The 23,698-nt window shown below is 40.8% G+C and overlaps 2 protein-coding genes across 8 annotated transcripts in view; both read left to right on the top strand.

Moving 5' to 3' along the window:
- Positions 1-13,927, top strand: part of tead3b (TEA domain family member 3 b) — a 29,455-nt gene extending 15,528 nt beyond the window's left edge. Inside the window, exons 4-16 of one of the 7 annotated variants that reach the window (XM_071903822.2) lie at positions 2,934-2,998; positions 3,438-3,500; positions 5,968-5,979; positions 7,289-7,417; positions 8,059-8,079; positions 8,191-8,234; positions 8,428-8,484; positions 9,086-9,150; positions 9,296-9,432; positions 10,050-10,223; positions 11,133-11,276; positions 11,416-11,568; positions 11,699-13,927. In XM_071903822.2, coding sequence (XP_071759923.1) covers positions 2,934-2,998; positions 3,438-3,500; positions 5,968-5,979; positions 7,289-7,417; positions 8,059-8,079; positions 8,191-8,234; positions 8,428-8,484; positions 9,086-9,150; positions 9,296-9,432; positions 10,050-10,223; positions 11,133-11,276; positions 11,416-11,568; positions 11,699-11,812 — 1,178 coding nt within the window. In that variant the 3' untranslated portion in view covers positions 11,813-13,927. Of the gene's footprint in view, positions 1-2,933; positions 2,999-3,437; positions 3,512-3,566; positions 3,705-3,758; positions 3,769-5,967; positions 5,980-7,288; positions 7,418-8,058; positions 8,080-8,190; positions 8,235-8,427; positions 8,485-9,085; positions 9,151-9,295; positions 9,433-10,049; positions 10,224-11,132; positions 11,277-11,415; positions 11,569-11,698 lie in introns of all 7 variants that reach the window. The other 6 variants (XM_071903823.2, XM_071903824.2, XM_078283535.1 and 3 more) reach the window with 6 other exon arrangements.
- Positions 13,928-14,514: 587 nt separating this feature from the next.
- On the top strand, positions 14,515-22,774 carry smpd2b (sphingomyelin phosphodiesterase 2b). The gene is made up of 11 exons (XM_071903931.2): positions 14,515-14,639; positions 16,879-17,055; positions 17,152-17,248; positions 17,552-17,628; positions 18,207-18,300; positions 19,549-19,638; positions 19,731-19,813; positions 20,069-20,201; positions 20,315-20,419; positions 21,667-21,844; positions 21,964-22,774. Exons 2-11 carry the CDS (start codon positions 17,006-17,008, stop codon positions 22,386-22,388), a joined length of 1,332 nt encoding a protein of 443 aa, XP_071760032.1. The 5' UTR covers positions 14,515-14,639; positions 16,879-17,005; the 3' UTR covers positions 22,389-22,774.
- Positions 22,775-23,698: the final 924 nt, after the last annotated feature.

Raw genomic sequence — 23,698 nt, 5'->3', positions numbered from 1 at the left:
TAGGATTACCTCAATGTTATGAGAAGGGAGGAGGGGAGAGAAGGAGAGAATATGGGTGGAGAAAGGGAGAAGGAGAGAGACAGAGCGGGAGAAAGAGGGAGGGAGGGGGAAGAGAGATTACCTTTTCGCTCACTATCTTAGCGTGGAAGTGGAAAATTCCAGCGGACATGTAGTAAAAGAAAAAAAAAAAGATAGGCGTGTCCTGGCAGGGAAGAGGTTAAGAGCGGCAAAGTCAGCCTGCAGGGATCTGAACTGCGCTGAGTGGGTGTTGAGCAATCAGCGAGGGAACGAGAGAGAGAAACACAGAAAGGGGGTAGAGGGAGAGATGGAGAGATAGTCAGTGTGGGGAAATTGAGAGGCAGAAAACAAAAGAGGCCGTGCGTGTGAGTGTGTGCGCGCGCGTGCATGTGTGTGTGTCTGTGTGTATGCACCTGTCATGCTCCTCTGCTGTGTGTACCAACCTGTTCACCATCTGACTTGGGGCCTACTGGTCTTGCTGACCCCTCGCTGTGTCAAGTCTGAGCAGGCCTGCTGGGCTGCACAACTCCTCTTTTTGCACCATGAAATCAAACCTGTTGGTCACGCTATACATAGTACTGTCTGTGTAGATTCATTTCAGTCATCCAGGTAGTAAGATGTAAAAAAAAAAAAAATAGAAACAAAATCCACTGGACTCAAAATGAAGAATTGAAGACGTTTCACTTCTAATTAGTGCTTGGGAATTGGGCAAATGATCCCATTTCCAATTCCAATTCCCGTCTTCAACTGTTCCATTTTTTTTTTATTATGCATAGTACTGTTGTTTGCGTAATCGCCTCTCAATGCCGTCATCACACTGGATTCAAACTATCAGCCCAGTGTGGAGGATTTCATGCTGCCACTTTGTTGCAGTTACACATTCATCTGTGGTGGGGCTTTAAGTAAGAAATGTGCCAGGTCTTCAGCGATTACTGCTCAACATGGTTATAATGTTTTTTACAAAAATGTCTCTGTACTGTGCTGTGTGTTTACATAACATGCTGATTATTTCCATAATCACTTTAAGGGTTAATAATAGATTTAGCTTGGTTTTGCTGAGCTTCGGCTTAGGTTGAAGTCCCAAAAATCTGCACTGAATTTACAGCATTACCAGCTCCATAGTGTAATGCTGAGGCCACCTCACCGCTCTCAGAGAAGTAATGGAGTTCTCCTTCTCTCTCTCAGTCAGGCAAACTTGTGGCATTTCTCTTAAAAACTCTGCAGTGAGATAGCAGTGAGATTCATAGCAGCACTCTGTAGCTGGGAAGATGTAATGTAATGTTTTTCCCTCTCTCCCCCTCAGCGGAAGAGATTGAGAGTGGCAGTTGGGCCGGGGTTGGGACTGCATTGTTCTCTGTCTGCCATCCTCTGCCTGGGATGGTCAGCAGCAGGTGTTGCTGTCCGTTGGGTACAGGGTCACACAGTGGTGTTGTTTTGGGAAGAGGGGCTGCCCTGCTGCCAGGTGGCAGTTGTTGGCAAAGACAGTTAAGGCTTTGTGTTTCCTCCAAGAGTTACAGCATCAGCTGCCCCTTTGGCCCCTCTAACCGTAGCCCCCTGCCCCAACCCAACAGCCCTCACCCCGGCTCTAACCCCTGCTTCTTCCAGAGTTGGAAGTGCATGTGTGTATGTGTGTGTTCGCCCGGGCACTGGCTGTGTTCGCAGGCCCAGGCCAATCAGACTGGCTAGCACAGATGTGACAGGCTGAGAGGAATGCTAGGAATGCGGAGGCGCTGGAGCGGGCGTGTCCATCCTTGGCCCGGGGGAGAAGGGGAGGGGCTATCTCAGTATCGGCAGACAGCTCCGCTCTGCTCTGCTGGCCGGCTGGCGGGCTGACTGGTTGGAGAGTACAGTGGGTGCTGCAAGCCTGCTGGAGATGGCCTGCAGTACTTTTATGGTAATTGCACTTACCAGGGCCTTCAGGAGGCCAAGGGCTAAGGAGTGTGTGAAAAAACAGGACTTGGGAGTTTCTCCTGTCATTATGTGTCTGGATGGTCTGAAAGCTGTTAACCCATGGAGTTCCTAGACACATAGCCTATTGTCTTTTGTGTGTGTGTGTGTGTGTGTGTGTGTGTGTGTGTGTGTGTGTGTGTGTTTAAAATGGGGTGTCATGACTGCTTGGTTGGTGTAAATTTCTGTCAGCAAGTTTATAAGTTCAGGTCATTATTCATAATGATATAGCAGTTCAGTCTCCCCCTACGGCCCGATTTTCAGCCACAGAAACCCAGTAAGCATGACTTGGCAATGAAAAGAGGTGAAAAAGACGGACTGATTTTCCCTCGAGACAACATAATAATGCTTTTTGCACTTCTCAAGCACTTCCCAAGCTGCACTCCACTGAAAAGGCAGCGCTCCTAAAGATCCGTGTCTCTCACTGGATGTAAAGAGGACCGTGAAAGCCCAGAATAGAAGGCCATTCTCTGCACAACCTGTTTGTGCAGAATGTCGAGTGTAGATGTTATGTCATGAAAAACATGGTCCTGTTTTCTAAGCACTCTCTGTAATTAGGCTACATGGCCATGTGAGCAGACAGTAAAGAGGTGTCAAACGAGCTAATGAAACTTATGGGAAAAATATATCACCCCCTCAATAGCCAGCTTGTGTTACATGAGAAATAAAAATTCAAAATATAATTTTCCAGAAGGAAACGGAGGTGTTATTGTGGCCTTTGACCCATGACAATCAGTATGTTTGCCCTAAGAACCTCTGAGAAAGGTCACACTGCTGTTCTTTTAGTGTGAGACCTGCAGAGAGGTACAGCTAGTGTGCCACCTTCTGTCCGTTTTATGGTATTGTCAATACAAATGCTACATTTACTATTCCTTATCCACACAGATTTGTTTCTAAGACAAATGTGTTCTTGTGTACCTTGTTTTTGTCTCTTAACATTATTGACTTTCTTTTCTGTTTTGTTACAGGTCGCAATGAATTGATAGCAAGGTACATCAAGCTGAGGACAGGCAAAACCCGCACAAGAAAACAGGTAAACATAGCATGGCTCTTTTTTTTTTTTTTAGAAACAAATGCATGCATAACAAACCAGCTAGACTCGGACGCATATAATTAGAATAATTCCTGACAACAAAATGCATGTTTTCAGTTTTAATTAGGTATAAGGAATAACAATGAAATCACCGGAGGCGTGAAAAGTATTTTTTCAGAGCAACAGCCATTTTTTTTATGAAGTTCATGTTATCCTTTTGAAAAAAACAAACTGACATGTGAATCACAAACTATTTAAATCACCTTTTATTGTTTGCATCAATTCTAATGATTTCACTGCTTCTACTGCTGTTAGTGTGTGTGCGTGGGTGGGTGTGGGAATGCGTGTGCGAGTGTGCGCGCGCTTGCCTGCATGTGTGTGCGGGTGCATCTGAGTGCATGTTGTTTATATGCTCAAAAACTGTTTCACACCCCTTTAGGTGTCTAGTCACATACAGGTGTTAGCGCGGAAGAAAGTTCGAGAATACCAGGCGGGTATCAAGGTAGGTGCTGCCAACTGGCCTCCTGGCAACACGGACTGGGCGTCTCTTTCCTCTTTGGTTACGGCTTCTCCCTCTTCCCTTGTCTTTTCTCTCCCTGTCTCCTTTTCTCTTCCCTCCTCTTGGCTATTCTTCTTTGCAGGTTTCTAGCCATTTGCAGGTTCTCGCCCGGAGAAAATCTCGCGAGATCCAGTCAAAGCTAAAGGTATGCGCTTCACCGCGGGCTGGGCGGGGCTGGTAAAGGCTTGGCTTTGCACTAACCACTTCATTTGTGCATATTATCAGTCCTTGTTTTGATGCGAGGACAGTTCCAGTCGGAGCGTAAAAGTTGTCGGTTACATGTGTCATATTTGATTGTGGCCAGTAACGCAGGACGCAAGCTTGGCAAGCAAGATGCATTGTTTAATGCATTCTGTTTAAATGTTTAATTGCATTAATATAAATGTTTTTAAGGAGTTAGTTCTCGGATATGCCCAGGAAAACATAACCTTAATCTTGCTTCTGTATGCATGCAGTGCACAAAGAGACATAAAGAGTTTTTTTTGTTTTATTTTATTTTATTTTTTTCTACTTAGGTCTTAGCTCCATTAACTATGGACTAATCTCAGTACTCAATAATGAAAGTATATTGGCTGATTGTGAAGCTTCTGCTGTAGTGGAATGTGACGAGCTGTGATGAGCAGCCTGGTGAAAGGTCTTTTTGCCGCATGTCGCCCTTGCTCCAGCTCTGTATCTGTCCTCTGTGCCAGCCATGCTGCTGCCTACATACTTTTCTGAGACTTCCTCTCTTCTCAAACCTCTCTCTACTTTGTTGCCTTTAGTTCCTCTAATGTATCTTTTTTTTTGCAATGTCATTTGTAATATGAAAAGAAAAAGATTAATCCTTGTTACCATTTGACTTGCTTTTGACCTGTCCTATAGTCCTTCTAATCCCCCTCCTGGCCTCTTCATACTTTTCATTATTTTTGCATAGTCATACAAAACAAGTTAATCATCTGCATATTCATAAACACATAATGCAGACAGCTGTAATTATCACTGAAGACATTGTGGCATTCTGTAGTGCAGACTTCAAATCACATTACTCGTGTTTCCTTCTATGTGAAAGATGTAACAGAGAAATATGTATATATATATATATATATATATATATATATATGTGTATTACTGTAATCACTTTGGAGAGCTAACCAAACAGATTTTTTGCAAAGAAAATGTTATGGATGCCTTGAGCACCATCAAGCGCCCCCAATTTCTGTTTCCTTTCCACAAAATGACACATTTTTGTTGTATAGTTATTATGGCACTTACTCTATTCCCATCTGTAGTTTGTAAACCCATTCACCAAAAATCCCATTGTACATATTGTACATTCTGCATTTGACTGTATATGTGTCTTTCAGAACATATAATTTGGGTCAGTCATGTGGCTATGTTATGCTACATGAGTTCATTTTTGGATAATGGCATTTGGTCTCACTTTGTTGCACTGCAAAGGATTTAGTAACACTTTAAGTTTGTTGTTCCTTTAACTTTTAAATATTAGTACATGCAGTTGTAGCCATTGTAGACGCCCCCTTCAATCAAGCATTTATCCTGCATCTGTCCTGCATTAATACTGTGGACGATTCTTGAGCAATGTAAAGTGGAGCCAAAGAAGTATATTGTAAAACAAAACAAAAGTATTTCTCAACCAACTAGTTTCCAGACCATTCTTTTAATTCGGATGGCTGAAAAGAGCAAATCATTCCTCTTGGGGATGAAGTAAAAGTGCAGCATTAGTTGAGGAAGCGTGCAGTAAAAAGTAGGACTGCTACAGTGGCTGCATGTGTACAGGTCAGACGAAGTTTGTTAGGATACTAGTGGGTTGATCGGTGTGGTATTATAATGTGATATGTTCCTGGATTATACTGTACCAATATGATGAAGTATCTGTATTGTTATTTTTGTTTTAAAGCTTTTATGAAGGATCAGATTAGGATGTTCAATGAAAAAGAGAACGTCCCCTATGTCTGTAATTGATGTTGACATTTTAGTTAATATTATTGATATATTATTGTATATTATTACAACTTTTTACTGCAGTCAAATGAAAGAAAAAAGCACTCAAATATAAAAAAAAACTGAACCAAATTGCAATGAATTGAGGTTCTGCAAAACATAAAAAAATTGCAGTATTGCATAGTGGCATCAATATTGTGCTAATATTGTATTGGGAGTTCTCGAGCAATTTCCACCCCTAGTATTTAATAATTGAGCTTTCTTGGCTCTAAACCTGGGCCAAACTGTTTATGGTGTGTTTATATGAATTGGGAATTTTTCATGCAGTGGCAATGTGATAAAAATTATTGCACACCTGACATGTATGAAAAAAAACAACCAAATTTGATGTCATCCAAAACTCTTCATTTATCTGAACACATTATTTAGGAGTGTACAGTACTAATGGTTTCTCTCTTCTCCGGTTTAGGCAATGAATTTGGTAAGTGAATTTGATTGTGCAATATGCTTCCCCCCCTCCCATTTGCTTGGCGGTGCCAGTGCGTTGTCCCCTTGCTATGGCCCTCTGCTGGCATGGCATCCCACCCCACTGCTATCCCATAATGAAGCAATGCTTAGGAAACAACCATGCTTTGAACCCGTTACTGCATCCTACCTGATACAGTGTGATCCCCTCAGCCTCTGCCAAACGCCGAGGTGTAGCTTGCTTTGCATAGGGTGTCGCTCTCTTGATTTGGGGTCTCGCTTCTGAGGCATCTTTCCTTTAATTGCATAGGCATCGCTAAACGAGCTTAATAGCAATGTTTACCCTAAGATCTGTATTTGTGGCCAAAGACAAGATAAAGGTATGAGAATGAGACTTTTTTAATCTTCTGTTTGCCTTTCAAGAGCATTCCTTTGTGATCATAAAAAAAGAGCAAGAGTGGATATTTATGAAAGTTTGGCTTTTTCTATGAAAGTTTTGATGTGTTTGTAAATCATATAGGCTAAAGTATGTGTGATGCACCATGTCAACCTTTGGTATGTCCCTATGTGACTTGGAGTTGGCTTTGTACGTCTCTTTGTGCTCGCTTCTTTACCTCTCACACAGTAAACCTTGGGTCTTGTTGGTGTACACTGTTAGATGCAACGTGAATGCATAACAGAAAACTTTTCCTGCATTCCTTCTCCTTCATACTCCGTTTCTTATGGTGATGCTGATATCACTGACCTTTACTTTGTCTCATGACGCAGACACAAATAGCGGTGGGGTAATGCTGCTTATTTTCCCCTGTACTTCTCTGTGCTTCATTCTGTTTAACTGCTCTTTCAGAAATTCTTTGCTTTGTCCAAATCTGCTTTGAAATTTGAAGAGAATCAGCACAACAGCATTATGATGTATGATAAATGTTTTGATGAGAAACAAGAGATGCTATTGACTGTTCAGGTAGACTCATGTCAAACTTGACCATAAATATTTCGCCCTTAGCTATTACTGAAAACAAGATATCCATCTACTCTGTATTGTAAGAAATATGTGATTTACTGGAATATTTTGATTAATTTTAGAGTTTAGATGTTCTGATCATTCATGAACAAAAGATACAAGTGAAGAAATGTAATTCAGAAATTTTGGAACACAAGTTGTTCTGATCTAATTTATACCAAGCACAATTAATACATTTTAGAAATGACTACGGGAACCATGCACTGTGATGTTTATTAGATTAGATTATGGTTTATTAGTGGATTATTAGATTATGGTGCCACCTTGTGGTGGATTCCCTTCATTTCTCTGTCCCAATCTACAGGATCAGGCGTCTAAAGACAAGGCCCTGCAGAACATGGCAGCACTATCATCTGCACAGATCGTCTCCCCGAGTCTGATCAAGAGCCAGCTTCCACCACTGCCTCCGGCCCCCTACCCCCCCCAAGCCAGGGTGAGACTTTTATCACTTCAATACAGGGGTGGGAAGAGTACTAAAACATCCTACTCAATTAGAAGTACTGTTACCTTGCTGAAATTTCACTTAAGTAGAGGTAAAATTACCGGTGTAAAAATCAACTTAAGTAAAAGTAAAAAGTAGCTTGTTTAAAATGTATTCAGACTAAAAATTACTGAGTTATAGCTTTATAGAAAAGAGAACATTGTTAGATGTGATCTTTCCCCTGCAATTCTAAAAGGATAAGAGGACAGAGTTCAAACTAGATTCTTAGAAATGACAAAATAAAGTGCACACTTAATGTAAAGCCAGATTACTCTTCTCTTCTTTGCTGACTGGCCGTTCACTGTGAACCGATTTACAATTGTCCAGTTTCTGTTGCTTATGGGGAAACTACAACATCTGTACTCTGTAATGGATGTGATTTGAAATGTAGTAATTAAGTAAAAGTAAAATTACTGAGATAAAAAAAAAATTAAATATAAGTTATAAGTACACAACCCAAAAAGCTTCTCAATTACAGTAACTGGAGTAAGTGTCATTAGTTACTCCCACCCTTGCTTTCAATACTACTCACACACTATTCATCTTTGCAATTACACTAGCATAACATAAGTTTTTTTCACTCATTATTTCAGAAAAATGACAGCGGATTTTGGGTAGGATTTGATCTGAAGAACTACTTGTGCATAACTGATTTATACTACCAGCAATTGACATTATTAACATTATTTATACTACAAACAACTAACTTTTTTTCTACTCTCCAGTTCTGGCCTGGCCCAATCCCAGGACAGCCTGGACCTTCTCAGGAGTAAGTAGACCAATCCATTAATGCCACTGAAGCTATCTGGGGGATCTGGGATGACGTTCAGGGTGTGTTTAGTATCAGGCATCTGTGTGAGCTTGATGCTTGATGTGAGTGAATGAGTGAGTGAGCGAGTGAGGGGGTAAATGTGGGGTGGATACCGCTGGCATGTTTAACGGATCACGTTTTTGCACATCAGGCTGGTTCTAGAGCTCAACCCGGGAAGGACTCCTGGGCTTGGCCGCACCAGCCATGCGTAAGTTCCCCTTGCCCAGGTTCGGCTGTGAGCACAAAGCAGCACTAACTCTCCTTCAACACTGTACTGTATGTTTCCTGCACTAATGTAAACCACCACCGGGCCACAAACCTGCTTCAAATTTGACTGTGAAATAAAAAAGACTGGAATAGGATAGATAATATACAGTATATTATATTGTACAATGGCCTGGGGTCACTGACACATTTAAAAGGTGCCAAAACAATAGATACATTACATCCAAGTGCATGGGACACTATGGAAGCAGAAAGTTACATCAGGTTCTGGTATTGTCAGCGAAAGCATAACCCTGGCACTCACTGATGCTATTTCGCATCATATTGGCATCATACATTAAGACGTAATGAAGCAGAGGTGGACTTACGCCTAGCTGGTGCAGCAACACATGCTTACACTTTGAACATATCTAACATATCATTTTCAGGATGAGAAAATTTATCAGATATGCAAATGCAATAAAATCCACATGCCGCCAACATCAGTCAGGTCCTAGACTACCAAATTAGAAATGTCACTTTTTCTGTGCATAGTAAATATGATGGGGCGCCGTTGTCTCACTGACCCGTTCATTCTCTTTCAGTATCAAACCTTTTGCACAGTCCCCATACCCAGGCCTACCGGGTCCTGTACCCCCACCCATATCAAGTGAGTACGAATTTCAGTAAAACTTTTCAAACTTTTCAAAAATGAAACCAAACTAATGAATGAAACCAAACCAGCTGGTGGTGGCAGCTGACTGACATTGTGACTGTTTTTGTTGTGTGTGTGTGTGTGTGTGTGTGTTGCCCAGATTATGAACCCTTGGCGCCCCCTCCCCCGCCGGCTGCTACAGCAGTGCCAGTGTGGCAGGACCGGACCATTGCCTCCTCTAAGCTGCGGATGCTGGAGTACTCAGCCTTCATGGAGGTCCAAAGGGACCCGGACAACGTGAGTTAAAACATGAAATATAGCACATGGAAGAGCTTTAAGTAATTTCAATAAAAATTATAAATTTAAAGTAATACTTTTGTCAGTGAGTAATTATTGTTCAGGTAGGGAGAAAGGGCTGCGAGACTCTTTGCCTTCCATTATCTAATATTGATAACTGGTGAAAAGGCATCTGCTCTGATTTCCACTTATATATGACAGACATGGGCCAAATGTTATTTGCAAATACTTTTTTTATGTTTCCGTTTTTGTTCAGATAGATGAGGTTTGCCACAATGAGTGCCAGAAAGCTAATCAATCACAGGAAATTATTTCAAAGTCAATTTTGTATACTTCCCTTTAATTGACAACCTACCTGACCCTGTCTGAATTGTCCTCATGACCTCACACTCTCCTGGTACTCCAAACAGGTTAAAACAAATGTGAAGAATTACAGTATCTGCAACTGTTTGGCTCAGCTCTGAAGTGAGAGAGCTGTGTTGCTTGGCAGTTAGTGGAAGCTAACCTAATCCTCTCTTCCTCCCTCTTTGCCCACTTCAGTACAGTTTTGCAGCTGAGGTTCTTCTCGAAGCTAACCATGTTCTCCCTTGTCTCTTCTCTGTCTCTCCCCACTGCAGTACAGCAAACACCTGTTTGTCCACATCGGGCAGACCAACCCCTCCTACAGCGACCCGCTCCTAGAGGCTGTGGACATTCGGCAGATCTATGACAAGTTCCCTGAAAAGAAGGGCGGGCTCAAAGAGCTTTATGAGAAAGGCCCACAGAACGCATTCTTCCTAGTAAAATTCTGGGTGGGTTTTCACTATCATCTTCCAATAATACCTTGTTATTGTGCATTTGAATTACACAGAAATTGGTGTGGTTTACGCTTAACCTTATCCTACTTCGGAAAACTGTCACACATCTTTTGAACAACTATTTAGCTCAGTGACAGGCACTAACATTGGCAGGTTGCCAGGTTTGATCAATTCAAGTCTGGGGCAACCCATGTTTAAAGTCACAATGAAATGAAAAATGACTTTTTCACTGTGTTAGCTAATTGTCCATATCATCCAGAAGACCATAATGCTTACTTTCTTGTATTTTTATATGAAAATCCCATTACTTCTACTTTTTTTAGTGGACACTACATGGCATACCAATAGGTGTATGTAAAAATTCCAAATAATAACACCACCGCAGATTTTTTTTGTTTTTTTTAACAATTCCCCCTCCGCCCCTCACATCATACAAAACCTGCAACTTCACAACTTTCAAAGTGACCTGAGCAGCAACATAGTGCACTTTTAGGTGTTCCCCCTCGTAAACCCTGTGTCCTTCTCCTATGACACCATGGTCGTGTCCCGGTGGCTGGAATTTATTCATTTTGAAGAATCTGTAATTTGTGCGCTCAAATCCACAAATTACGCAATCCACTGTTTTTGCTTTACCAACTATGCTGAATATGCAGTTTCTCTTTCCGTGTTTGCTATGGTCCAACCTGCCCCCTTTTGAACACAGACTCGCCCCGCTTCATGTCCAGCCCCAACATCCTGTTTCAACCACAAATATGTCAAATTATGGAAGCAAGACACCATCAAAATACTGTTTCCTTGTGACTTTAAAATTCCTCATGCTGCTATGAAGTGCTTTGGTTACAAGTGTACACATACTGCATGTTATGATCATCACTAATCTGATTAAGTGTATGTCCTCTGCAGGCGGACCTGAACAGCAGTGGAATGCAGGATGGCCCTGGTTCTTTCTACGGTGTCAGCAGCCAGTACAGCAGTGTTGAGAACATGACGATCACTGTTTCAACCAAAGTCTGCTCATTCGGCAAGCAGGTGGTGGAGAAAGTAGAGGTAAGGTCATTCCTTAGTTTTCTATTCTCAAACTGAACTGATATCCTGTCAGAATCATATGCTAGGCAAAGACAATACTCACCCAAATGAATCACCAGCTCACTGCCAGCTGTTTTTGACTCTCCTGTACGTATTTCAGACAGAGTACGCCCGCCTGGAGGGAGGAAAATGTGTTTACAGGATCCACCGCTCTCCTATGTGCGAGTACATGATCAACTTCATCCACAAACTCAAACACTTGCCTGAAAAATACATGATGAACAGTGTTCTTGAAAACTTCACTATCCTACAGGTAACAGTACAGTTGATTATTCTGGATTGTTACAAGATGCCAGCTTATCTGAATTCAGTATCATAACAATACAATGTTATACAATGTCATTTTTCTCAGTCATTTGCTTTATGTTTTCATTTTCCCTCAGGTGGTGACAAACCGTGACACGCAGGAGACCTTGCTTTGTATAGCATTTGTTTTTGAGGTTTCCACAAGTGAACATGGAGCTCAGTATCACGTCTACAGACTCGTTAAAGACTAACAGCCCTTCAGGGAAGTTTTGGAAAAGCCTGACAAAGCGTGACACAATCTCTCTTCAACCTGCTCAACTATCCAGGAAAAAAAAAACAAAAAAAAAAACATTCAAACAATGTCACACCTAACTAACATGGACGCATTTTATACTTCAAAAAAAGCCGTGTACATTAGGAAAAAGAATGAATTCTCAGCTGACAAGCAAAGAAATTGGAAGAATTCAGGATTTTTCAAGCAGCCAACTACTTTCCATGTGTTTATACATGCTTTAGATGAAGTGGGTCACTTTTGCCAAGACAGTTGATGGATCTTGAAATGTTTTTATTGAGGGAATGAGAATGTGTCTAGGGTTGTAAAGACTATTTCAGTATCCAAGGGAACACACTCTAAGCAATAAGAGAAGTGTATATAAGATTGGAAAAGTACAGAGAGGACAGGACCATGGAGGGGGGAAACCAGAGCCAACTGGTGTTGTTACAGTAGGAAAGTTAGGAAAGCAAGTGCCTTTTCTCCAAAGATTATATCATTGCCTGCCACTTTGGATTGCCTTTTTACTACCTCTTGTTTTTAAATGAACAGAAAGTAGCCGGACAGGTACATTTTGTCAGTAAATTGGAACCAGATCTCTCAGATCTAGATCTTTGAGGCATACTTGTTATCTGGGCACACAGAGGGATGGGATGGGATAACTGTTTTTTTCATGTAGCCTATATTGTTTAAAAAGAATCGTCCCAAGTTTGACAGTCCAGATGTACAGAAAGAAGGTCGATTGTGTTACCCTGTTATGTAGTTTCTGCTTCATCATGTTTTGTTACACAATAGAAAATCAGGTCTTACAAGAGTCTATATCTATCACTGATTTACGACACTTGGGATGCCTTGTACCATTACTAGCCTAACATATAGCCAGGGCTTTACCATCCTTACAAGATCCCCTGTTATTTCTCTCTGAAGAAATGTGCTTTGTTGCACTTAAAAGATCAAGAAGGGGTGAAGCAACAGCAGTGCTTATTTTCTGCCTTGAGTTATGTAGCCTAATTGAAATGAATTGTTTCTGTACTGTGAGTCAGCGGATGCTAAAGGAATATGTGTTACATAGGAGTATTTTGGGGACTTATGTTCATATTTGTGATTAACTTTAACTCAGCACAGAGACCATATCTGCTTGATTAAAATGGAGAGAAGTTATATCACTGTTTCTTTTGTTTAAAAAAGAGGTCGTATGCTGTGAAGTTGATTCATTTGCTTCACCCTTCTCCATATAATGCATGGAGAAGCCACATTAGTTGAATCGGTTCAATTTTCTACATCGATATTTAAGACAAAACATTTTACTAACATTATTCATTAAATAATTTTGAACATATGCAAATTTTAAACAAATTAATGTCTTGAATGAGAGCTATCGTCTCTGTGCTGTGGAGTGTGACCATTGATTGTTATTTATAGGGTTGGAAAACAAATGGTGGGAGGGCAGGGCGGGTTACTAGTGATTTATTGATCATTTGCCATTGTAATGGAGACATTAAAAGTATTGCAGGACTTTATACTAAAGACAGGATAACTGTCACCCCATGGCTCTCGCTAGACAAGCGATGGTGTCTGCTCTGTGTGGTTCACTGGACAGTTTTGTCATAAAAGTTCATACATCAGATATTGTACGGTGGATTAATTGCACCTGGCTTTGAATGTCATATTTCAGAAGCTAGATACAATAACACTCCTCTAGCAGGTTTCTCAATTTATCTTTTATACAGACATTTTTTTTTTACCATTATCAAGATTAATGTTTTGTTTTGATTCTGTTCTTTTTTTGACTTTCAGTGTATGCCATATGCTTCACTGAAAATAACGTGTGATTGTGTTGATATTGATAATGAATAATGAGATATCTAATGTATCATATTCAGAATGGTGTGGGCAGGTTTTTTTTTTTTTTTTGGTTAAAAGGTGGTTTACTATTGTCTTGGTTACCATTGTGCATTGCAATTTTATACTTTCTGTTATCTTCAAAGTAGAGGTTGTACTATGTAATCAAACAAATGTATCTAACAATAAAAGACGCATGGTGCCTTTGGGGCCATTTTCCCCAGAAAACATATTAAACGTGTTTGTAAATTTGTTTTGTCCATGTTGTTTCTTTTCATATAGAAATTGCAGATTACATGGAAATGTTAGACTGCTATATATTGCCCGTGTTGTGTCTTTCCACACATGATCTACGGCCCAAAAAGCTACATGCTTATGATTTTCTTAGCAGTTTTACTGTTGCAGCTCTGCATCCATATCTGGATTCCACTGCTGTAAGGGTTTGCCTCGCTAAAAGAACTTCACTTCCCAGAATTCAGTGCGGCTGGGGTTTCACGTGGTCCCCTGCGAGGAGGAATAAAGCCAGAAAAGACTTACCAAAGAATGAAAAATGTTGATGAGTATAGAAAAACAACCTTTAAATATATTGTAACTTACTACTGATTATATATTGTTTATATGAACTTAGAGCAAAATGTTGCTACTCATGTTCGTTAATAAGGGTTTTATTGTGAAGGTTATAACCGGATGTTAATTTTTTTTTTTTTTTTTTCTGAATGACATCACACTAGTGAAAGAAACACGCAGCGCTGGAACTAAACACTAGAACCTCCTCGGTTTGATGCTTTGGACCAACCTACTAACGTTATGCATTTCGTTGTCAGTACGCTAACAGCAAGTATTTTGGATTCATAGCCTGAACTACGGGTACTCTTGAATTAAACCGCTTGCTGACGTCCTGACTGCAACTGCACAGCAAGCAAACAAGTTAACGTCAGCTAACGTCAACACTGCAGTTCTGAAAGGTAACGTTAAGTTAAATGAATTTCACTCGGGCAGCAAGCTAACAGCAGACCTAGCCAACTTAACTGTTATGGAGTCCAGCCAACTAACGGTAGTTTAGCTAACGGGCACGTATAACTATTACCTGCCATAGCAACGACACAGATTCTAAAATAGAACTGCGTTCCAAAAATGTCATCGAATGGAGATAATGATTGAATCACCAATCAAATAGAAATCAGAAGTTAGCGAGGGAACAACGAAGTAGTGTATCTGACTCTGCCCACCTCGTCCAATATTACTGCATTTATTGCCAAAACGCCACCAGACTCTGCTTTTTGGGTCACATGCAATAGCGCATTTGAGAAGTGACAAAATCTCACACACCTGTTTAGACTCACATAAATTTCACTGCCAAACGTCAATGAGTTCATCTCGTCTGGGGGTTAAAGTTTATTGGTCAGGCAAGTCATATTGATGTTTACTCCCTTGTGTTATGTGCAGCATCCCTTTTCAAATCATGTATTGCATGTATTATTGTATACACTACTACACTTACATACACCAACGTGTTTAAGTAGTCATAGTAATTTGTACATGGGACCCAGGGTATCATATTCTGGACACACACACACACACACACACACACACACACACACACACATATTTGTATCCATTTTGTTAGACTTGTCAATACTGTATAAATCAAGGGTTGGAGTTGCAAGAGAATGTCTTTGAATTGCTGCTGCTGTCACAGTATTTACACACAGAGAAAACCCTGTTTAACCTGATTCAAAAGAACTGTTTCCTCTAACACCAACCCTTCATTCACTATTCCTTTTCTCTCCAGGGTAAGCTATGTCAGCACTCTGTTAGCTCAGTGCTGTGGCACTCCCAGGAGAATGGAGTGAATGCAATGGCCTCCTGCTTTGTCTCCTTTTATTGCAAATCAATATGCACTTGCCCACAGCAGGGCCTTTTGGGACTTGCCCAGGCCAGCTCAGAGTGATTATAACACCTCATCAAAAAACCCCAGTTGCTTATTTTTAAAGTAGGCTATTGCCCTGCAGGTACCTGTTCATGATTTGCCAATGCAGAATGCCACTGTGAGCACTACTTTTATTGGCATTGACAAATTTGGCCATGCTATTTTTAATATAGTTTAGAATCATAAGTTTGCTAAGGTGCTAGATGCCAAAATAATTCAAAGTGGAGGAACAAAACTTGTGCACACTTTCAAAATAGAATATAGAATCATGAAAAAACTTTGCACAGGTTATTAGCATCTAATAGACTTTTCCTGAGGAACAACTCAAGGTTTTTACATTTATTTTGCTACTGCATTGTTTACAGCTATAACATTGTTTACAACTGCTTTCCAGGAAAATGCTACACAGAAAAACACATTTTCTAAATATATAGCCTAATTTCTGCACCTTGGCAAAATTGTAATGACCCCTTTGTTTGTATGACAGGTAACTATAGCTAGATTACAAGAGAGAATGCAGATTGTGTACCCAGGCCTAGCTATATGGAACATATGGAAATTTGTCATGCCCTCAGAAAGTTGCTGTCTAGACTCTAGGTCACCCATGACCTAGACCACAATGTGACACGTGACTTTTCAGCAATACAATCTGGCCTTCAAATATGACATGTGACATATGACATGACAAGTTTTGCTGATTCTGGTTGCCTAAAACTATTTAAGGCTAAGATCTTAACCCATGATCAGGCTATAGTGTGCTGGGTTTGCACTCTTAGGTGCTTAGTGGGCAGTTTTCATATGGATGTCTATTTGTCTGTCTGTTTGTCCCCCTTATCTTTCCAAAACATCTCTTTGGCTGACATGTTATGTGTGATATATTATTAGTTATGTGATATACTGTATACAGTAGGCCTAAATATTTTTGTATAGCTAAATCTTTCTATAAAGATAACATTTTATGAGTTTATATTTTTGTGCATCCACTCTTGGCCTAGACGTGCCAGGTCTCCATCTCCCATTGCTGCATTTATTGAAATCTGTGTCTGCATTACTTCCCCTTGCTCTTCCTCTCCCATCTCTTTACATTGCTTATGTGCATATTGTGGAGTGATTGTCTAATGCAAACCTGACAATCTTTTTTGGAAGATCACAATCTGGTTTTGAAGTTTTTGTGCATGCAGACATGTTACTTAATGTGTGATTGGTGTGATCAGATGGCAAAAATCGTGCTCAAATGACAACTTTAACTGTAGCTCTTCTTTGTCCCTTTTTAGAGTCGCCCCGGTCACCTCAACAGTTCAAGTCTGTTGCCCCGATCCTTCAGTCCCCAAACAGGCACCAGCCCAGCCTGTGCTGCTGCTGTGGCCGTCGTCACAACTGCTGATCCACTGCTCCGCCAGCATGGCTAATAGAGACATTGTCAGTCTCCGGGTCTTCTCTCTCAACTGCTGGTCAGTGGCTGTGCTTTGTAGTGGTTCTTAGTGTCTTGTTTTGTTCCCTGATACATTGCAGTGATGAAACATCTACCTTTTCTCGCTTTTTTTTAGGGGGATCCGTTACCTTAGCAAACACTGTCCTCAGCGCTATGCCATGATTGGGGATCTGTTGTGCAAGGAGCAGCATGATATTGTCTTACTGCAGGAGGTTGGTGGAAACACACACACACACACACACATACACACACAGACACAGGAATGTGTTTACCAAGTCAATCAATCACTCCTCTTATACACCGCAGTCAGTTCACCCCCTCATTGACTGACTCACACATAGTGAGGAGACATGTGGGTAGTCGGTTAAGCATACACTAATTTAATTTTGGTGCAATGAAGATCAAACATATGCCATAAATCCAGTCACAGACCCTCAGGAACAATATTAATTATGCAAAGATGTCTGGTGTTTTTCTTTCAAGTGACACATAGTTTTATCTTTTTTTTCCTTCAGGTATGGAGCGAGAAAGACTATCTCTCCTTGAAAAAGAAACTTGCCTGTAGCCATCCCCACTCTCACTACTTCAAAAGGTAATGTTCTTATTCTTATCCTAACATTTGCATGAGGGCTGTTTTTCAAACTGTTACTTCTGAATCATTCATTCAATCTATATGTTGAAAATGCATAAAGAAACTGTCATATACTTTCTAAAGGCTACTGAGGTATCCCTGTGACGAAAGCTATTAGTTACACTGTAGTGAACATTCCGTGGAAAAACATATGACTGCAAATTTTGTGTTTGAAGTCTAGCTTTAGAAAAGCAGAGTTAGGTACTACACAAAGGATTTTCTCGCAGTTTTGCAGCCTAATTCTTCCTTGACCTCCATACCAAGCCACAAGACTGAGATTAATCAAAGGCCCTACTTTCTAATCCCCTCAGCAGTTCACAAAAATGTGTTAACTCCAGTAGATAATGCCAAGTTCTCACAACTTCTAGAGGTCACACAGTAATAGCAGTAATGGCACAATGCAGACCTACATGTAAACCAGGCATGTGATTTATTTCCCCCCTGCAGTCATTAAGCAATTTATGCACACTGCTTAAGTAAAGGTTTTGTGTGTAACTTACAACTGATGCCCATGTGTTGCTTTTCCTCTTGCCCTTCAGTGGAGTCATTGGCAGTGGACTGGCCATTTTCTCCCAACATAGAATCCATGATGCATTTCTTTATCGTTACTCACTGAATGGTTATCCGTACATGGTAAGTTTGGAGAGACACAGAAAATGGTGTATGCACATTCCAAATAGGACTTGATGCAGGTTAAAACTAGTGTCACTATTGACCTAAAGAAAAACAATACTCGTACAGTGAAACATGCTCCTGTAAGCTTCACTTGTGCAACATTTCAACCCACTGTAGGTCTTTGTCAGGCCATATGAGGACAGATATGAAAACTGAGAAGGACCCATAGCGGTTTGAAACATTAAACGAGTTAAGCTAAGGACACACTAGGCGACTTTGCCTAGGATCTTCAGTCATAGCTTTCATTTGCATAACCTTAAGAGTTTTAGGAAAATCATAGCACGCGCCCATGACAGGCAGTCGACTAGTGTGACACCCCCAGCGACTCAGTTTTATTGCTCTTAACAGCTCCTGAGACTCGAACGACAAAACGGTTGCCAGTCATAGGGGCGGGCTCTCATGACCACAACAGTCAACAGCCAACAGCCAATGAGATCTCAAGTGGAAGTACAATACACAAAGCAGATATTTCTCTCTCACCTCTAATTCCCGCCGAAGAGTAGTCAGCCCATAATTTCCGCAACCAAGCAAATGTTTTCTGCTCCACGTTTTTTGTCTAATTTCTTTCTTTTGTCTCTGCAAATTAGTGCGCACACTGCAGCGGTGGCGACAAGTTTCTTGTTCTCCATTTTACTTTATGTACTTTCGTGCGATGCTCCTCTAATTACGGTGTGCCTCACCGTGATTGGCTGCGAGAGTACCACAAGGTCGAGGTACTCTTGCAGCGCAATACCAGATTTGGAATCGTGGGAAAATGCTGTGAGGGAATCGTCTAGCTTGTCATCCCCTGTGATGCCTAGTCGTCAAATCTGACACCATCTAGGATAGAAAGTGCAGCGAGATTCAGAAACTGCAGTCGTTACTTTTGACTCTTCCAACTAGAAGTTGTGTAACCTGACATTAAACTTACTTCATTCTGTATGCATGTATTCCTTATCCTTTGCTCAAATCTAGAACGGATCACAGTGTATCAGATTCACAGTTTAAGTTAACCACGCAAAAGATAGATTAACATGCAAATGTTATCAACCTCTGAATAGCCTGATCTCATAGCTAATATGCAATGTGCTGCTGTTATTTTCTTTTTTTGTTTCCCGTAATACCTTAATAACAACTTTTCTTTGTAGCATAGCATATCTCCTTTCAGCTGATTTGGCTCTTTTTTTCTCAATTATTCTAAGTTTCTATACTTTCCCCACTATGCAGGCCCACCATGGAGACTGGTTTGGAGGTAAAGCTGTTGGAATGGCCATCTTAAACATCGGCACAATGAAGGCGCACGTCTATGTGACTCATGTAAGCTTTCCTAACAAACAATTCTCATCCATGCCTGTATCTTATGTATGGTTGTTGATCAATGTGCTGCTGTCCCCATGTACTGTTTTTAGCTGCATGCAGAGTACTGCAGAGAGAAGGACTCCTATCTACCTCATAGAGTGGTTCAGGCCTGGGAGCTGCAGCAGTTCATTCGGTAGTGGCTCTTTGGCTTGCAGAGTCTACACATACAGTACAAGCCACTACATTTGTTTTCCCCGGTGCATTCTTTGCATATTGTACACAGTTAAATCTCACCTGTTTCTATTTGAAGCCATTTTAAGCTATTGGAATGTTTAAAGCAAATGCTACAGAGTCAGATGGTGCTCACATTTAACGGAACACTTTTTAAATAGTACATTTTCATGACGTTAAGTCATTTCTAAATAATGCGTGTTTCCCTGCCCATTAGTCATACCTCTGGCGGAGCAGACATGGTGATTCTTGGTGGCGATCTCAACATGCACCCTCAGGACCTTGGCAACAGACTACTAAGGTCTTACACAAGCCTCCGAGACTCTTATTCAGAGACCGCTAAGTTTGATGTAGGTAGTGACAAGAATGCAACACAATTTTATGAGTAGTATGTGTTCTGAAAATGTTTAACTTGTCGGTTCCATCTAAAACTTTTTTTTGTTTTTTTACTTTTCTGTTGCAGGGATGTGAGGATGGTATGACTCTAATAGCAGACAACCCTTTCATTAGCAAGAAAGAGATTGTTCCCTTTGAGAAGGGAATCCGAATAGACTACATCCTGTTCAAGGTGGGAGGAAAGATTTGTCTATTCTTACACACTATGTTTTTATCCATTCATAGTCATTGTAGCACCATGTTGGATAAATCGTTTTCTATCATTGCATGAATTGCTCCTTTGCTACAGTTATGAGACAATATTGTAAATAGTGTAGATGTTGTAACAGGTAATACCTCCTAAACAGGTAATACTCCTAAATAGTCGTTAGATCGTTAAAAGAAACTGGGCCATCATTGAGAGTGACACTCTTTTGAGTAAAGTTTTCCCTGAACCCCCTATAATTTCTTTTAGACGCGCCCCCACCCTTAGGGACAGACTCATGCATTCATATCTTCCAGCAGATAAAAAGGGTACTTGGTTGACCAAACCGGTTGGCACTTTCAAATGTATGCATTGCCCTCACTGTGATAATGTTGTGCAAACTAAATGTTTTGTTGATGCTAGCACAAACAGAACCTATAAACTTAGTGAGTTCATTAACTGTAACACTACTTTTGTCATATACCGTCTGTCTTGTCCATGTGTGGAAGGTTTTTTCTACATAGGTCATACAAAAAGACACCTGAGGGATCGCCTTGCCGAGCATAAATATGCCATTAGAATTAGGAATCGCGATTACCCCATGGCTAGACACTTTAGTGAATGCCACAATGCTAATGATTCGTTATTGCGCATAGAGGGCATTGAGCACATTAAACCGTTGGTCAGGGGTGGTGACAGAATATGGAAACTTAACCAAAGGGAAGCTTTTTGGATCCATCGACTGGATGCGTTACAGTATCCTGGTCTCAATGAGGATATAGAATTCACATGTTTTCTGTAATTTTTCTCTGTGTAGGCTCTCCTTTTCTCTCACAGCCTATGGAAAATGTATATATGGGTATCTATGCCCTATGTATGATGTACATGTTATATTTCTGTGTAATCTATTCTCATGTTATTTGGTTTAATTATATATATATATATTTTTTTTTTCATTATTTTCAATTTGTTTCACCTGTTATGTGATTATCCGGGTCATGTGCCTGCCTCCCATTGGCTGTTGCTATTATATAGGTGAGGCCACACCCGCGTTGTCTATGTTTAAAGCCCTGAAGAAGACCTACAGTGGTTGAAACATGTTGGCTTTTTTAATGATTTAGCCACTACAATAAAGGCTTTTTAAGAATTTTTTCTTCCTCGTGATTATATATTTGGAGTGCCTGGATTGTCCTTCGGTTTGTACCTCCTAAATAGTATTTTCCTTTTTTCCCCAGGGTTCCTCCAAAGTGGACATTCGGTGTGAATCCATGTCCACTACCAAAGGCTCAGTCCCTGACCATCCTTTCCCATACTCTGACCACGAGGCGCTGACTACTGAGCTAAGGCTGGACCCACTCACCCAGACTGAGACCGGAAGTGACAAGCAAACAAAGGAACAGGACTGTGCTGCAGGTAATTTTCCACGAAAATTCACAAGCATAGTTTTGTATCAAAAGAATTTAGATGCTGCTCCTCAGCTCTTCCAAGGTTTTTGACTTGCCATTTCTCCCTCCTCCCCCTCATGTCTTCAGGCAAGGTGGCTGAGTTGGTAGACATTTTGACAGAGGCCCGAACAGAAGTCAAAGTTGGTCTGCACTGTGCTGAGAGGATGCGCTACACTGCAACCCGTACTGGAGTGATGGGGTTGGCTCTGCTGTTTCTGGAGCTGGCCATCGCAGCTGTGCCCTGGTTGGCCCTGGGAGCAGAGCAACCTTTCCCCCGTGCCTCCTTCTACCTGCTGGGGGCGCTGTGCTTCGCCATCCTGCTGACCACCACTCTGCTGTACATCTTCTATACCATGGAGGTGAAGTCTCTGCAGGGGGCAGAAGACCAGATGAGGCTGGCTGTGGGCAGTCTGCAAGAGAAGCTCCGGGGTTTTCCTCTGGCCCAGCCTCGCAACAACCAGCGGAGGCCCCCGGAGGGTCAGGAGCCCGGTGCCTTTGACCCGGAGGAATGAAGCAGTAGCCATTGCAACTGGGTCAACACGGGCTCATGGAAAGGAAGTCATTGAAATGAGCTGTGAGAAAGACCTTGAAAGGAGTCGCTGCTGCTCTGAATGTGTTTTATGCTCTTGAGATTTAGATTTTTACTGCAGAATGCATGATGGGTTTAACTGAAAGAGTTGAACCATAAATGGAGGACGTTTCTGAAAGTAGTGCAGGACACATGCTATGACACTTTTATACTTTTTTTTATACTTGTCTTTTACGTTTAGTTAGACCTAAATATCTATTCTCTGTTTACCCTGAAATTTACTGTAGTCTATAACAAGGCCCTATTTTAACAAAAGAAATGCTATCTCTTGAAATAGCATACAATCTTTTTTGATATACTCCAATATCAATCTAGAAGTTCCCATGAGTATTTTTCATAATGTTTTTTGCTGTACCCAGATGCTTACTTAGCTTTTTAATTCTAAATTTCAGTTTCCATGCTTTTATTTTGTAGACTACAACACTAAACCAGAAGTACTACTGATACTAATTTCTGCGGGCTTGCAGCAGGCAAGTGAGCAGATACTTATAGACTATATCACATTTATCTCATCGGCCTTATAAGAACCTGTGTTAACTCATATGACTTAATCCTATAACTTGATGCCACCTATGAAGGATGTTATGGCCCAGTTATTCACTAGCTTGTATGGCATAGCTGCGCCTGTATCATACTCTAGTTTTTCTATTCCTAGCCATACTGCCCTCTTCTGACTCAACATCGTAGTGCATAAGTGTCCATACTGTGAATTAACTTTTTGAATGCAGTCTTCAGTGTACTGACAAGTCACTAACTCTTAAAGGCTATAACAGAACAAACAAAATATCTAGCTTTGGTCAGTAAGGATATGAAAAAAATAAAATAAAAACCATTCACAATAACTACAAATGATACATTTTCCATGGAGTAAACCAAACCAACCAAGCAAGCAAGCAAACATTTTTGTTGTTGTTTGTTATTCCCTGGAAAGTGTACCTGGTGTAGTCATTCTATTTACACACTGCATGCTTCCACTCAAAGCAGCTATATAAGTCATATAGTAAGTCATAAGTCTTATATAAGACCTGAGTCAAGACTAGGACCAGAACAAATCAAGTCCAATTCAAGACCATTAGGCTACTATAATTCTGCTTGTCTGCCATCATAGCAAGGTCTCAAAATGTACATTTTTGTGATAACATTTCAAAAGAGAAAAAAAAACATGTAGGCAATCAAAACAATATATAGCAGATATTACTGAATGACAGAAAGTAATCGTTCAATCTGATTAAT

The sequence above is a fragment of the Centroberyx gerrardi genome, chromosome 5, assembly GCF_048128805.1.
Source record: "Centroberyx gerrardi isolate f3 chromosome 5, fCenGer3.hap1.cur.20231027, whole genome shotgun sequence".
Classification (NCBI taxonomy): Eukaryota; Metazoa; Chordata; class Actinopteri; order Beryciformes; family Berycidae; genus Centroberyx; species Centroberyx gerrardi.
The sequence above is the reverse complement of the archived record's forward strand: the minus strand, read 5'-3'. Positions and strand labels throughout refer to the sequence as shown.

Excerpts from the sequence above, each read along its gene's own strand:
- smpd2b (XM_071903931.2), top strand. The coding sequence starts at position 17,006 with ATGGCTAATAGAGACATTGTCAGTCTCCGGGTCTTCTCTCTCAACTGC. Across the intron at positions 17,249-17,551 it reads ATATTGTCTTACTGCAGGAG|GTATGGAGCGAGAAAGACTA; the intron begins GTTGGTGGAAAC and ends TTTTTCCTTCAG. Across the intron at positions 20,202-20,314 it reads CAGAGACCGCTAAGTTTGAT|GGATGTGAGGATGGTATGAC; the intron begins GTAGGTAGTGAC and ends TTTCTGTTGCAG.